At 35.8% G+C, this 16461-nt stretch overlaps 2 protein-coding genes across 2 annotated transcripts in view; both read left to right on the forward strand.

Moving 5' to 3' along the window:
• The first annotated feature begins 333 nt into the window (after positions 1-333).
• LOC306869927 (gametogenetin-binding protein 2-like) lies at positions 334-13180 on the forward strand. Its single transcript, XM_079416882.1, has 14 exons — positions 334-452; positions 1992-2102; positions 2403-2483; positions 3186-3439; positions 3991-4089; positions 5182-5295; positions 5408-5617; positions 5755-5929; positions 8573-8755; positions 9373-9520; positions 9615-9740; positions 10868-11022; positions 11365-11607; positions 12402-13180. Exons 2-14 carry the CDS (start codon positions 2010-2012, stop codon positions 12576-12578), a joined length of 2058 nt encoding a protein of 685 aa, XP_079273008.1. The 5' UTR covers positions 334-452; positions 1992-2009; the 3' UTR covers positions 12579-13180.
• Positions 13181-14033: 853 nt separating this feature from the next.
• LOC306870358 (dehydrogenase/reductase SDR family member 11-like) overlaps positions 14034-16461 on the forward strand; it is a 30807-nt gene continuing 28379 nt past the window's right edge. The window contains exon 1 of the mRNA XM_079417585.1: positions 14034-14436. Coding sequence (XP_079273711.1) covers positions 14302-14436 — 135 coding nt within the window. The 5' untranslated portion in view covers positions 14034-14301. The remainder of the gene's footprint in view (positions 14437-16461) is intronic.

Genomic DNA, 16461 nt, shown 5'->3' on the forward strand with positions numbered 1-16461 from the left:
ATTTTAATTAACTAATATTAACTAACGTGATAAAAACTGCATACATATACCAATTATAAAAGAATGATAAAAAATACATAATATTAAGTCATAAAACTAGGAAAAATAATTGTCAAAAGATTTAGAAAAATGCATTTTAACTAATTAATTCATATTTAAGTAATAATATTAAATTATATACGAACATAAAAATATTTAGATGAAGTTAGAATATTATATGATCTAATTTAAATATATTTAAATGATGTTTCTTCTGCTTTCTCTCTGTCGATCGTGCAAAATAATCTCCACCCATGTGTCAATCAAACTGCGCACGTCAAGCCCTCGGAACCCGGAACTACTTTCTGACGTATTAAGGGGCCAAGGGTCATATAGAGCACTCGCCTGCCACATACGCCTCTGTCGCACTTGTTTGTTTTTGTCCAAAAAAAAGAAACGACCTTCGAAAACAGGTGAGTACGACAGCTGCAGCTTGATATTTGTGCACTTAGTTGCTCCTTCGAGTGCAATAACGGCAGAAAAGTACCGCCACGGGGAGGATAAACCCGGAATGGGTCGAGTTAATGCTGAGGGTGTCGGTCCATAAGACAAAGTAGATATTTGACAGGACACTTCTGAATTTAAAAAGCATTTATTGTTTTAAAAGTACATTTGGACCCTGTTTAGCATGCAATAAAACATGCTTTGCTAGGTTTAAAGTTGCCTGACTGAACTAACGTTAGCATGCTAATCAGCTTGATAAAAGTTTCACAGATTAGCCGTACGCTAACTTGACTTCGAAACACAAAATTGTCTCTTTTTTTGTAACATCATCTCATATTCTATCCCTGTAGCATTAGATTTGTCAAATTGACTCGTTTAAGTTGCTCTACAGGTGGGTGTGAGCATTTCGCTGGCTAACAGGTTAACAGTTAATTAGCTTATGTGTCATTGGAGGGAACATGAGTGGATTTATTACAGCTCTGATCATTTAACTGTTGCCATGACTACCAGACTGTCAAGATTGTTTAATATGAAATGTGTATTTAGATATTTTAGAGCTTTGAGAGGCTGGTTTGGTGGCTGTTTAGCTGTTAGCACGTAATGTGGCTTGACCTCTTCATACTTGCACCTCTGACAAAGGAGTTACTGCATTTATTTGACATTCTGTACATATATATGCACATATGATGCATGTACGTGAGTGTTTCATTCAGATTGAGGTGTAGAGCTGGGGGTAGTGAGGGTTTAAGCCTCTGTAGTCAGATAAGAGTGTATGTGTGTAAGCTAATAATCCTTAGCCGAGCTACAAAGGCTGCTGGGAAACCATTGTTTGGGTTTTAGAAATGAACAAATATTGGTGAGAAAAGCAGGCATTTGAAAATCTAAATAGTATAGTAATTGTATAATTATTTTAATTTTTAGAAATCTATTACTATTAGAATAATGCTATTGTACTGTAAAAAAGCAAGCATTTAATAGTTTAATGTTATTATTATTTGAATATTAAATATTAAACTGAAATTAGACTAGTTTACTGTAAAAAAAGAGAAGTATATAATAATTATATATATATATATATATATATATATATATATATATATATATATATATATATATATATATATATATACAAAATTAAAGAAATTGCTGTTATAATAATACTACTGTGCTGTAAAAAGCAAGTAATAATAATAATAAATGTTATTTTAATGGCACTATTATTTAAATTATGGAAATTAAATAAATTGCAGTTGCAATAATACTATTTTACAGAAAACAAGTATTTAGTTATTATCATCAGAACAAAAGTAGCACTACAATATTGATATTTATGGGATGCTCTTTGCTTTTGAATGTTTGAAAACTAAATTTCACGTGGGTCCTTTTTCACTTCAGAAAATATGGATGTCCATATAGGCATAAATACAGAAATTACATAGAAAAGAAGTCTGTATTGAAACTCATAGGGGAGGGGATATTGTGATTGTGTCCACTCCACACACTAACAGGCAGATCTGGGCAGAGACATGGCACGTCTGGTGGCTGTCTGCAGAGACGGGGAAGAGGACTATCTGTTTCTTGCACGCCAGATTCCCTTGTACATCGATGACTCGCTCGCGGTAAGATCATTTATTGGTGGCACTTTGCATTTTACCATCTTTAAAGCCAACGTGAAATGAACGTTAAACCTATTTACTTCAAAAATATGCTCTTATTGTGTGTGATTGATCTGTCAATTTGGGTATTTCTGCAGCCAATACCATTATATCGGTTAGGTGTTTGTCTTGGCAGGCACTTTTGTATTAAGCAGTTGTATGTTCCCCTATAAATGCATTATAGAAAGTGAACTGAATTCACAATATTTTATAGGAAGAAGCACTGCGTTGATTTGATGATATATACACATTTTGATGTTGTAGATGGTGATGGAGTTTCCTGACAGTATTCTGGACTTTGACAACTATCAGATCAACAGTTCACAAATGAAGCAGTTTATTGAGGTATTTAATGACATTTTCTCATTTTCACTGTTGGCTATGAATCTCATAAAACCTGTTAAGAGTCATATTTCACCTAAACCAAAGGGAAGAAATTAGAAAATGTATTTAATATTTTAGATTTATTTAAATCTGTAACATAAAAAAATTACTATTCACAACAATTAATTAGGATACCCTCTAATACTTATTACAGTATTGCAATAAAAAAAAAGCATTCTTTATACTCTACATTAAAAGTGGTCGTGTTTATTGTACTACCTTTAATTTGTTAATTTTAGTGCTGGGCAAGGATTAATCGCATCCATATAAATATTTCAAGTATAAAATATATTTGTAAATATCAAAATATATACTGTATGTGTGAGTCTTTATATATACATAATAAATATACACAACACACACTTATATTATATAAACAAAAACTTTCATTTTGGATGCCCAGCACTAGTTAATTTTAAAAAAATATCGTAATTAAGGCCTGTCACGATCATGAATCTTGGGCTGTCAAATAATTGTCACAAATAATTGCTATTAAAAATTTCATTGTTCTTAATCTTTTAACTTGTTTATGTATGCATGTATGGAGTTAGAGAGAAAATAACACTTTTTCAGCTTGACAGAGGCACGGCATGCAAAAAAATAAAATGATAGAGAGTCAGGCTTTTGTGGCTTCCAGCTTCACTTGTGTTTTTGGTCCACCAGCATCACCGCATGCTAAAGCAGCAGGACCTGAACATGGCGTTGATGGTGATGTCCCGTGAGGTGTTCAGCGCTTTGTCTCAGTCGGTGCCGTGTGTGGGCTGCCGGCGCAGCGTGGAGCGTCTGTTCTCTCAGCTCACGGACTCTGGATACTTTGCACTGGAACCGCTCACTGTGGGATCCTCTGGAGTGCTGTCAGTCACACGAGCGTGTCTCACAGACCCCAGGAAGCTCTACACACTCTTTTACGTTCATGGGTAAGTGTTTCAGACACGGTTTAGTGTCCGACATTTGCCTCAGACCAACTGAAGTCCACATTAAATTCAAAACTGACCCCATTTACTTTTTATTAAATGTTTCTGGTCTTTTTGTGGTCTGTGTGTGTGATTTGCACTAAGCAAGTTATTCCAAAGAAAACCGTTTTGTAATTTTTCTTCAAGGTGGAATGATGGGCAGGGAAAATATGAACTATTAATCGTTATCATAGCCAATGTTTTTTGTTTTTTTTCCTTTCTTGTTAGTTGTTGTCCGTTATGTCAAACGGTTACTTGGTTAAGTTTGTCGTAATTGTTATATGTTGAGTGAAAGAATAAATCGTCTTGAACAATTACATCGTACTCATTCTTGTTTGTTACATAATCTCTCTCTTTTTCAAGCCATAATGAGAGGTTGTAACAAAGTGGGGGCTCGTCCGGGATCCAGTGAAATTAAGCTTCAACCTTTTTTTTGTCTGTTAGTTTGTTTTCTTTTGCCTATATGATTTAGTTGTTGTTTTTCATTTTAATATGTGTGCTTTTTCTTGTTGTAGGTCAAAGTTAAACAACGTAATTGATTCCATTCCCAAGAGTAAAAAGAATAAACGCTGTCAGCTGCACTCTTTAGACACGCACAAACCGAAGCCTTTAGGGTGAGTCAGTAACTTTTTGTTTTTAATCGTCATGTGACGTTTGGTGTTTGAGATGAGTTGTTTCTTTTGTGCGTCCTTGACAACATAACCAAACTAATTTTACCAGTGTTGTTCTTATGTACATTTTTGAACCAAGGAATCAATTAAAATATTTAGTAATACTGATGGTGGTCAGGGTCAAAAATTAATGGGTGCTTAGGGCAAAAATGCCACCAAAATGAACCATCAAAAAATGCTTCTCAAATTCAACATAAGGGGTCAAAAAATGCCCCTACAGAAATAAAACTAAATCTATTACATCTGTTGAAATGAATGAAAATTAATAATCATTATTACATTATATATTACAAGAGGGCGATAACCAATGATTTTTGTCATATTACAGTTCCTGTTTTTTTTGGGGGGGGGGTTTGTTTTATATAGACCAGTTTTATGTAAGATGAGAACTTACTTTGATCGCATAACATTATGCAACTTTTGAATGCATAAGCAGTCTGTGTGAATAAACGTACCATGTCAGATGCATTGGTAACAGCCTATACTGATTTGATTTTATAAATACAATTATTTGACAGAGAAGCAAAACATATTCATTTAATGAGGTAATTATAAAAATTGCCCTTACAAAGGCCACTGGAAATTAGTTCTTGGGAAAATATTGGCCCTTAATGGAAAAGTACATTTCTGATCCTGGTAGAGATATTGATAGTTTTCACGTGATGTCACACCCTTACAGGAACGCCCACCTGGAGGGCAAAACGAAGCTTTGCTCCACTGACCGCCAGCTATTTTTACGCAGCTTGCATCAAGTAATAATGTAGTAAAACGCAGATATTAAAAGGCGAGATTCAGTGGACCCCTTATTGATGATGTATATTTTGTACAGGCAAGAGGATGAAGCCAGAATATAAACACAATGTGCAATGTTTCACATTAAATGGCTTCCCATAGAAAACCATTAGAAGGAAAACACTGAACTCTTAAGCGGACTGCGTTAATGTTCCCGGCCTCATCTGCTTGCCTGTGTAAACTATGCATCATTAATGTGGTGATTACTGAATTTGTTTGGTAACCATGGTTATGGATCCGCAGGGGCAGCTGGATGGACGTGTGGGAGCTGATGTCACAGGAGTGTCGTGATGAAGTGGTTTTGATTGACAGCACCTCTCTGCTGGAGACTCTGGAGACTTACCTGCGCAAACACCGGTGAGAAATTGTGATTTTGTGACCTCAACATATTTGTCTTAATTGGCTCAGTGATAAAAATAATTTTTTTACTGTTTTAATTGATTGCCTCTTTCTACAATATCATTCTCAGGTTCTGTACGGACTGTAAGAACAAGGTTCTGAGAGCGTATAACATCCTGGTAGGAGATCTGGACTGCAGTAAAGAGAAGGGCTACTGTGCGGCTTTGTATGAGGGGTTACGCTGCTGCCCCCATGAGCGCCACATCCACGTCTGCTGTGAGACTGACTTCATCGCACACTTACTGGGGCGAGCAGAACCAGAGTTCACAGGGGGTTATGAGTGAGTGTTCCAGGAGTTTGTTTGATGCTGTGTAACGAGCATTAAAGTCACACCATATCATCAACTAGACATAAGATGCATTAGCTATTCTATTATCATAGATATACCTTCATAAAGAGTGTTTGGATCAATTACAGGCGTCGAGAGAGACACGCGAAGACCATAGATATCGCACAGGAGGAGGTGCTGACGTGTCTAGGAATTCACCTGTACGAGCGGCTGCACAGAATCTGGCTGAAGCTGCGAGCAGAAGAGCAGACCTGGCAGATGCTCTTCTATCTGGGCATTGATGCACTCCGCAAAAGCTTCGAGGTAATAATCTCATGGTTTTCATGCTGAGCATCATTTAATTACCAAATGTGTCTTTCCATCAGTAGGGTATAAATCCAACAGTTAAAATCATAATAAACGGTTATTATATTTTCAACACCATCTGCTGAATTGACAATTAATTGTAGGAAAATACTTGTAAATAAAAAATAGGAATACACACAAATAGCTATATGTGACCCTGGACCACAAAACCAGTCTTAAGTCGCTGGGGTATATTTGTAGCAATAGCCAAAAATCATTAGGACATTAAGTAAAGATCATGTTCCATGAAGATATTTTGTAAATTTCCTAATGTAAATATATCAAAACTTAATTTTTGATTAGTAATATGCATTGCTAAGAACTTCATTTGAACAACTTTAAAGGCGATTTTCTCAATATTTGGATTTTTTTGTACCCTCAGATTCCAGATTTTCAAATAGTTGCATCTCAGCCAAATATTGTCCTATCATAACAAACCATACATCAATGGAAAGCTTATTTATTCATCTTTCAGGTGATGCATAAATGTCAATTTCGAAAAATTTACCCTTATGACTGGTTTTGTGGTCCAGGGTCTCTCACACACACACGCAAACACACACACATATCTACATCTCAGTTCGGTGCATGAGGCCTTACAACGAATACAGGCAATTCACCCCCAATCCGCAGCAATGCATCGCTGTTTGATAATCGCCAGCAGAAGAACAGCAAATGCCATGAGTTGTACACTTGAAAACAAAGCTCCCTAGACAGTGACCATATGCTGATTCACATGTGCTGGTTCTGTGTACTGTTCCACCCCTAAAATATATATATATATATATATAAGGAAACTGAGAAGTATGTTTATTAAAGCTGCAGTCCGTAACTTTTTTTTTGGTTAAAAATGATCCAAAATCAATATTTGAGAAATTACAGAACCAGCCAGTGTTCAAAACTATCACCTTACTTTAGCCTGATTCACAACGGTTATCTTATAATAATGTATTCTAATTTGAGTGGTACGGGTAGGTTTTCGCGGGAAATTCGAGCATGGCACTGCGTCATTACGTCACGTCTGTAAACATAAAGAAGTTTTCCCGGCTAGTAGGCTATATATAGCACGTGAGGATCCTGCAGGTGACGGATCGTTTAGCCTTTTCTCACAGCAGCTAGAATAATTAAATGCATCATTTTGATGGCGGATTGTAATCCAGAAAGGATTGTTTTTATGAAACACACGTGAATGAAATTTAAATTATATTCCAGTTTTAAATGTGCCTCTGATTACAGATAGCCAACGTGTTATTACACAAGTTTTTGTATTTTAAATAGAACCAGTTTGAAGGAAGATTAATTTGCTTTTTGGATTAAAAAAAATTCTTAATCAAATTTGAATGGTATGGCAATTAGATATTAGACTGTACAAAAATTGAAATCTACACGCTAATACTATACTCATAGTCACGCAATGCTGTTGTTGTTAGCATTAATAATTTGAGAACAAAGTATAACAATGATAATAATTTGCACAGTTAGATGTGATATGAGCTAACTGATCTTTAGATTTAATCACCATTGGTAGCGCGATTTATTGTAATGTTTTTTTCCTCAGTTGGTCAGAACAGACGTGGCAGACTTGTTACTTGTTCAGATGACAATACGATGAAAATTCTGATTTGGGTCATATATTCCAAGACATAGGCTAGAATCTGTTATTGTGAAGTACAGTAAACATCCACACCGGTGCAGTGACTGAATGCCACACATTCACCTCAAAACATTAGATTCATCCGCGCTGGAGCCGTGCCGGAACACCGGATCACAACCCCGCGCACGAAAGATAATTCCACAAGAAACTGCAATTCCAGGTTTTCAAACATAGAGGTAAAAGTTTCGGACTGCAGCTTTAAAGATTATAAACCAACATCTGATCTGAATAACTTTTTTTTTTTAGTTTTGTTTTTTCTTCATTTGATATTGTACTTTTAAAAATGTTTTTTGTTTTTTTTGCTGGAAAATAGCAATCACAGTGTTTTAAGCAGTATATTTATATATTTTGTTGATATAGGACACAAAAGAGGTATATTTATATAAATTCAATACAAAGTAAAACTGTCTATTTTTACCTCCTGAGGTTTTATCTTCTGATGGTATGCCTCCTCCATTTATTGACCTTTTGTTGTTTGACTTCATTTAGTGAAGGGATTTTTGGGCCAGATTTACTAATTTCTTGCATCAACGCAAACCCTCTTTTGCCGTTACAAACATTACTGTCAGAATTTAGACACACAGTGAAAAATTTGTGTTGAAAAGGCATAGAGTTATTTTTGCGGCTGACCTTTCTGCATATGAATTTGTAGGAGTTTCCCTTTCAGATGCATGATTTATGGCGGTATTTTGAATACAGAGTATTTTGAATCATGCAACGTAATTTACTGGTATTTGCACCATTATTAAACACCAGTTTAATTGCATTGATCGTTATGGAAATGTTTTTTTTAATTTGGGCATTGTCTGTAGATCCATCTGTGCTTTTATGTAATTGCACTCTCATGCTAATTTGCCCTGTTTAGTAAACCGGTCACCTATTTTGTACTTCTGGAAAGTGTCGCATATTACAATGTGCACACTTGATTTATGTTAAATGACGTGCAGATGGCGGTGGAGAGGGTTCAGGGCATCAGCCGGCTGGAGCAGCTCTGTGAGGAGCTCTCAGAAGAGGAGCGAGCCAAAGAACTCAAACAGGAGAAAAAAAGGCAAAAACGCAAGAACAGACGCAAAAACAAGTGTGGCTTTGAACAAGAGGCAGAGGGGGAAAAAGACAAAAGTCTTGAAGAGGTAATGACTCATTTAATGTGTCTCTGTTCCTCTTCTAAAGTCTCTTCTGCTTACCAAGGCTGCGTTTATTTGATCAGAAATACAGTAAAAACTGAAATATTGTGAAACATTTTTTACAATTTAAAACGAGTTTTCTATTTGAATATTTTTTAAAATGTAATTTATTCCTGTGATTCATGTTAAATTTTCAGCATCTTTACTCCAGTCTTCAGCGTCACATGATCTTCAGAAATCTTTCTAATATGCTGATTTGCTGCTCAAGACACATTTCTGATTATTATCAATGTTGAAAACAGTTTTACTGCTTCAGATTTTTTTGTATTTTGTTCTTTCAAAAGAAAGTTCAAAAGAACAGCATTTATATGAAAGTCTTTTGTAATATTTAGTAAAAATTTACTTATTTAAATAGTATAAAAAATAATGTGGCTTTCAGTTAGACTAAATGTATTGAATCGAATTTAATATATATTTACAATAAATACAACAAAAAGAAACAACATTGTTGTGAAAACTGTTCTGTCAAGCTGCTAAAAAATGTAGTTGTTTGCTGCGCAACACTCTTCTTGAATTCCTCTTTGACTTTCACCCTCTTTCACTTCCTCTTTGTCTTTGTGCAGGGTTCGTCTGAGTCTGTGGACGGCGGCTGTAAGTCGTGTGGCAGTGGAGAGGAGTCTGTCGGCAGTGTGGAGGTCATCATCACCAGCGAGACTTCATCCTGCACCTGCTCTGCTGCCTCCATCCTGCATTCCCCCAAAACCAAGAAAGGTCAAGAGAGCTTTTCATTTTCTTTAATAATGGACTTACAGAAGTTACCCAGAATGCACCTGACTGGTGAGTTTGTGTCTGTTTGTTCTTTTAGCACTCTTGCCTCACAGTAACGGCAGTGACTGTGGCTACTGTTCCAGTATGGAGGGCAGCGAGACGGGATCCAGAGAGGGCTCAGATGTGGCCTGCACCGAGGGCATGTGCAACCATGATGAAACGAGTATGGAAATAAATGTGGTCTTTATTATTATTGATAAGTATGGGTTGATGTTGTGATAGGTTCACCTGAAGGGCAACAAAAGTAAATACCTGGACTCAAAATATTGATTTGAGGTGAAATCTTTTATTAGCTCAGTAAACGCAAAGCTTCCACAAAGAAAGAACGTTCCTAGCAAATGGCCTTGAGCCAAGATGAACAAACAAGTTCAAGATGGACATTTAAGGGATGATGTACAGTCATATCTACGGTGGCCGAGAGAGCTCAATGCGTTGCAAATAGAAGAAAAACACCTGCAAATTAAGAAAACAACTTCAATTTTACAACACACACACGCTGCAAATGCTCACAACACAACCAAATAAAGAAACGCCCTGCAAATAAAAATTCTTTATTTGTTTGTGTTGTGAGCATTTGCAGCACCTGCTGTCAAATTGATGTTGTTTTCTTGATTTGATGAATCTTTTTCTATTTGCATGTGTTTTCTGAAGTTGCAGCGCGTTGAGCTCTTTTGGCCACCGTACATATCGCTTATTACACACATTATTACTGCATAAATAATGTTGAGAATATGAAATATTGATTAGAGATTAAAACATTTTAAAATCTTGCCAATTTATTACCTTATCCATTATAATCCATTATATACTGTTAACAAAACAAATGTTCTGGCCAGGTGAACACTACAGCGATGTTACAGTATTTTCAATAAAATTGCTAACTGTTATAAAAAATTAAACAATTCAATCATAATTTTATTATTTAATACGTTTTTAGAATAGACCAGGAGATTCCCTAGTAAAAAAAAAGCCCTGTGCAATAAATACATTTATTTCATATTAAGTAAACTTCAAACCCATTGATTGATATATCACTTAAGACTTACTGATAAAAATAATAATTGAACCCTTTTTGTAGTATTTCTTCACTAGGGTAACCTAGTACATATTCCAAATACATTGAATATGTATCTGTTAATCTCCAGATCTATTCGAAAAATTTATTAAGTCATATTGATTTCAGACAACTGAGTGCAGACAGCCAATCAGATTTGATGTGCAGCCAGGATCATATATGGAAGATTGCTTTGATAGATATTTGATAATGATCATATTTGTGGTTATCTCCAGGTGAATACTCATGTAATCACCGCTGCTCAGAGGAGAAGGAAGAGGATGCTGTGGACAGCTGTGTGGAGTGTTGGGCGAACTCGGAGGACAACACAAAGGAGAAAAATAAAAAGAAGAAAAGAAAAAACAAGGCGTCACTTTGCAGGAGCGAGCATGTGAGTTCACACTTGTTTTGGACAAAGTAGCCAAGTGCTTTCTTATGGGTTGCTTCAGTTAGATGCTTCTCAGGTAAATTAATCTTGTGAAACAGCTCTGTTTTTATTTAACTTTTTTTTTTTTTTTTTTTTTTTTTTTTTTAAATAAGCAGTTACTGGTTACATAACATAACACATACATCATAATAGAGAGAAAAAATTATAAATAAATTAATTTAAAAAGACAAACCAAAAATAAGGTAGAAATTGATTCAACAAAAAAATATCTAACTAAAATATTAGTTGTTTTTAGTGATGCATGCCATCAAGGCACTGGTTGTGATCTTTTCCTCTTTCTTGTAGGGATCTAAAGCAGAGGAGAGCTGCGTGTCTGACGGCAGTAGGAGAGAATCTGTATCTCCTGCCGTTCACGAGTCTCCCTCCCCTTCACCGCACCTGTGCAGAAGCAAAGAAACTCCATGCTGTGAATCCTATGAGAGCTTCAGCCATCATGTGAGCAGCAGCAGACACTTCCACAGTCAGCCTGTCTTACCGGACACCTGTGCACAGGAGAGCAGCTGCACCAAGAGCCTCATGGAGTTACTGGTGAGTCTGATAGCTGATACCACAAACTGTCAAAAATTTGTGAACCAGTGTTATTTTAATATTATATTTATACAACAATATAATTGTTATGGGCTCTGATACTGAAGATTTTTTTTTTTTGCCATTTCAACGTGTTTTATTTCATAACATTTTTTTATATCGACTATGCATTCTGTTAGTTTTTCAAGTTGGTATGTTTCGCTGGGCCATGAAGAAATATAGAGCTGAGCATCATCAGCATAACAGTGAAAGCTAACACCGTGATCCATGATGATATTTCCCATGGGTGACATGTAAAGCGTGAAACGTAACGGCCCTAGTACTGAGCCTTGAGGTACTCCATACTGCACTTGTGATCGATATGATACCTATTCATTCACTTCTACGAATTGATGGCAGTCAGATAAGTACAACTTGAACCATGCTAATGCTTTTCCACTAATGCCAAGAAAGTTTTCTAGTCTATTCAAAAGAATGATGTGGTCGATAGTGTCGAACAGAGCGCTAAGATCCAGTAGCACTATTAGAACCAAATAGTAAAATATATTGCTGTAGACTGTTGAACGGTGATAGACTGATGATCAAATTTATGGTAAATAGTATATCAAGTTTTATATTAAATATTAAATAAAAAATGTTATTTGATTACAGACCTCTAGGATGTATTCCAGTTTAATAATGTGCTTGTGTCGGTTCATTAAAAATGAATTGTGAAATAGTTTATTACTCACTGATGTTTGTTTATTGAAATAGTTGAAAGTAGTGACTTTTTGCTGTAATTTCTTTGTGCACAGAATGAATCTGAAGTGACCTCAGATGAAGAGAACTGTCTGACGCAGGATGAGATCCAGTCATTCGTAGAGAACAACAAATCGTTCTACCGCACACGAGACCAGTACAGACAGCACCTTAAAGATCGCTTCACCAAATACTGCCGCGGAGAGTGGCTGCCCGCCACCAGCGTCAATTAGACGCACACGCACACTAACTCACACTTATTTTTATAGAGCGTCAAAACACTCATGATCACTGCTGCATTGAGTTTGGGAATATGAAATGGGTAAGAGAATCAATTTCAGCACTGTATTTGACGATGTTCATGTTTGTTGGGTAATGTTACATGTCTTTCGCATCTATATACACGTCTTCGCCCCTCCTCTTTCACTCACAGCTGGCTTTGTTTTCCTTTCTCTCTTGACACGCTGATTAGGGAGCAGGTCGTTAGGAACACAGTTGTTAAATTGATCATGGAGCTTGCAGGCCTTGACTGTAGGGTTAGGTGTTGGTAGTCTTAATGTATTGTTTGTTAAACATTTTGTTTGTTTTTTCTCCCAAATTTTCACTGACTGTGACCGTTTTAGTGGCAAGAATTGTACCGATAAATGTGTACAGAAATAATTATCTGAATAAAAAGATTTTACAGGAAGATGAAAACATCCATTTCTAAAGATGACTGGATGTGATGTTGAAAGCAATGTGCAAAATTTACAAAATAAAGAATATTTATTAATATGCATCAGATTTGAATGTATTTTCTCTGTAATTGGATTTCATAAAAAGATGAATAATCATGTGTCTTTTGGAATGTGTTTGTATTGTTGTGTAGGTTTGCAAATATCCTATTTGGTTAACATATCAAATGACAAGTTCATATAAAGGCTAAAGCAATTTTACTTTTTTACATTTCTAACCTTGTTAAATGTTAAAACTATAGTCAGCCACTAGATGGTGTTTTGTTCTACCTTTTCCTCATACCATAAAAGTACAGATTATCAGAGTGAGCTAAAAGGTTGTACAGTGACCATAATAAGAGGGCTGATCCAGAGTTATTATAGTTAACTAAAACCATAAAAATATTTTTGAAATAAATATAAAAAAATCAAACTCGTTTTATTTCATGTTGTTGCCAAGGCAACATTTCTCTTTTTCATTTAGCTGAATGTTATTCGCTAAAACAACTGAAATACAAATTACTAAAACTCATAGGCATGTTATTTAAACAAATAATAACGACAAAAACAACAATTTTTTTAGAACTTTAACCAAAATTACAATTAAAACAGGAAATTTAAAAATAAAAACAAATTCGAACTATTAATAAAAATTATAAAAATATTTTAATGATACTAAAAAAATTTACTTTACAAAGTATTTATTTGATATTTATGCTTGGCTGTACATTTATTTTACTTGTTACACTTACCCCCTCCGTCAACTTTTATTTGGTTTATTATATAGTAGTTTTTTTATATAGTGTGTATATATATATATAATTTTTTTTTTTTTTTGTGGTTTATGCAAAACAAACTTTCAATACACACGTTCAATACAGCGTTCCTGTACAGTATCAATTTATGAGTAGTGGGGGGACGTGCGGGCGGCGACAGCAACCTAAAGCTTGTTTTAGTTTTTTTCTTATCTCCGCCGCCGTTAATAATTAATCGCGGGGATTGGATCCGTGTGTCGAGCTGTTCCTGGGTGTTAACGGCAGGAGATCAGGGAGGGCTGGAGTGATTTGTTCCCGCCTCAAACACGTTCCCTGATACTGTTCTGAATCACTGGCGACACTGACACAAAGTAACAGCCGCGCGCAGTTCTGATACATTGTTTCAGTCCGGTGCGGATTAGAACTCGTTACAGTGTGACATCGCGCTGCGCTTACTGTGATACACTGTATCTGCCGCGTCTGAGCTGATGATGGAGCGCTGGAAGGGGAGAGTCGCGCTGGTCACCGGAGCGTCTGTCGGGATCGGAGCGGCTGTGGCTCGCGCTCTCGTCCAGCACGGCATGAAGGTGGTCGGCTGCGCGCGGAACGTGGACAAGATCGAGGTAAGCGACGTTAAAACGAGCTCTTTGACAGATTGTGAGCGCTTAGAGGCCTCAGTGATGATCGTCTAGCCCTAGCGCGACTTTCTCTCATCAGGAGACAGACCGGCAGGCAGTTTAGGCTTTATTCAGAAGTTGAGTGTTCATTTTGGAGAAATCGACCTGTTACAGTGATTGATCGCGTGTGAAGTATTGATAGGTTTCGCCCCGCCCACTTTACACTACAATGCAAAATCACACTACTGTACATGCATTTCAATACATATTTACATGATTTCATAAGCCGAGTTTAAAGTTTTTTTTTTGTGTGTGTTATATTGTATAACGTTAAATGTACTGTTATTTGGTTTTAGGAATAGTTTCCCTCAAAATGAGCATTTTGACAACGTTTTCTCGTCTCCATGTCTTTCTAAACTCGAACACAAGTGGAGGAGAATTCTGAAGAAGCGTCAGTCTTCTAGTATGATTCATATACAGAGATTTGTCAAAAACTCTCCTCCTGTGTTCCAAATAAGAACACCATATGGGTTTAGAACATCATGACCAGCAGTAAATGGCAATATGTTGGGTGCAATACAAGTCCCTTTAAGAAAGAGCAGAAGGAACTGGATTGTTCATTGAGGTCCTCATGAGCTGTCAATCATGTCTTGTCAATCATTAATGGGATTTTCAGCCCTGCCCTGGAGGTCTCAAAAGTCTCCACCAAACTCTCACAGGTTGTGTATACAAGAAACTGAACTTTTTAAAGGTTGTTTATATATATGTAGTTGTATTATAATATATATTTTTTTAATGTTTATGCATATTTTTAATAAGAATATTTATAAAATACAAATATTATATAAAAATGTCATTTATTATATTATTAATTATCTGTCTATCTGTCTTAGATTAATAATATAATAAATTACAATATATATATATATTTTTTTGTAATATTATTTATTATACTTTACATTGTTTATTATATTATTATATATACTTTTTATTATAATGTTACAATTTGTGTATATTATTATATATATTTAAGTTTATTATATTATTGTAACTTTTTGTGTCAGTGATGGATTCAATTTTTGTGTTAATTAAGGATTCATAAATGTATTTAAACACCTTTTTCACATATGAAAAGATTCACAATGCTTACATGGGGGGCTGTAGGTTTACTGTCTGGACAAGTGCAGTTTATTATTACATTGTGCCAGATTCATAAAACAATAGCTGCTGAAAAGTGCCACTGTAAGATAATTGTGGAAGTTCATAATGACCTGTTATTACAGCTTAGAGTCAATGAACTGTCTTTTTTCACAAGCAAGGTTATGAGTTACAGTACAGTTTTTATATTAAGATTTATTTTTAAAGACAAGAGCAAGTTTGATTCCTCATAATTCATATTTTGTTTGTTTTTTAACTACATACTTTTTTTTCCATTGCTGATTCATTGAGATTGAATTCAAGTGTTTCAGCTCTTTGTGTGCCTGTCTGTACAGTGCAGTCCATTCATAACATGTGTGTTTGCAAAATATTATGATGGACAAAGGTTGAAAGTTATGACATGGTAAAAGCTGCTCAGATTTACTGCAGCACTTTAAAGCTTTGATTTTTCCGATTAGTAAACGTTTCATTCCTGGAAATGCCTTTTTTGCTCTCTTGTGTCATTTTGACAGTCTGTGTGTGTGCGTACATGTCAACCATCATTGAAGAGGCTCTTTGCAGGTTTATCAACAACAAAGACAGAGGTACAGTAAGTGGTTACTTTATGAGATCTGTATCTGCAAAGTGAAACGAGAGACAAGGCGAGCTTTGTGTCCGTCTGATCACAAGGCACCACTGTAATTGTGTCAAAGGCTGTGCCTGTGTGTGTGTTTGGGACTGTCCCTCGAGAATATAAACATTCACACACTGCAGCCTGATGCTCTGAGTGGATGTAAAGCACTAGTGTTGTCACCGTAGTCAAATTTGACACCAATCCCTGTGAAGTCTCACCAGTGCATTTGCCTGTTGAACGCTATTAATATAGTTGAGCTT

Source organism: Barbus barbus (genome assembly GCF_936440315.1).
Source record: "Barbus barbus genome assembly, chromosome: 5".
In the NCBI taxonomy this organism is placed as follows: Eukaryota; Metazoa; Chordata; class Actinopteri; order Cypriniformes; family Cyprinidae; genus Barbus; species Barbus barbus.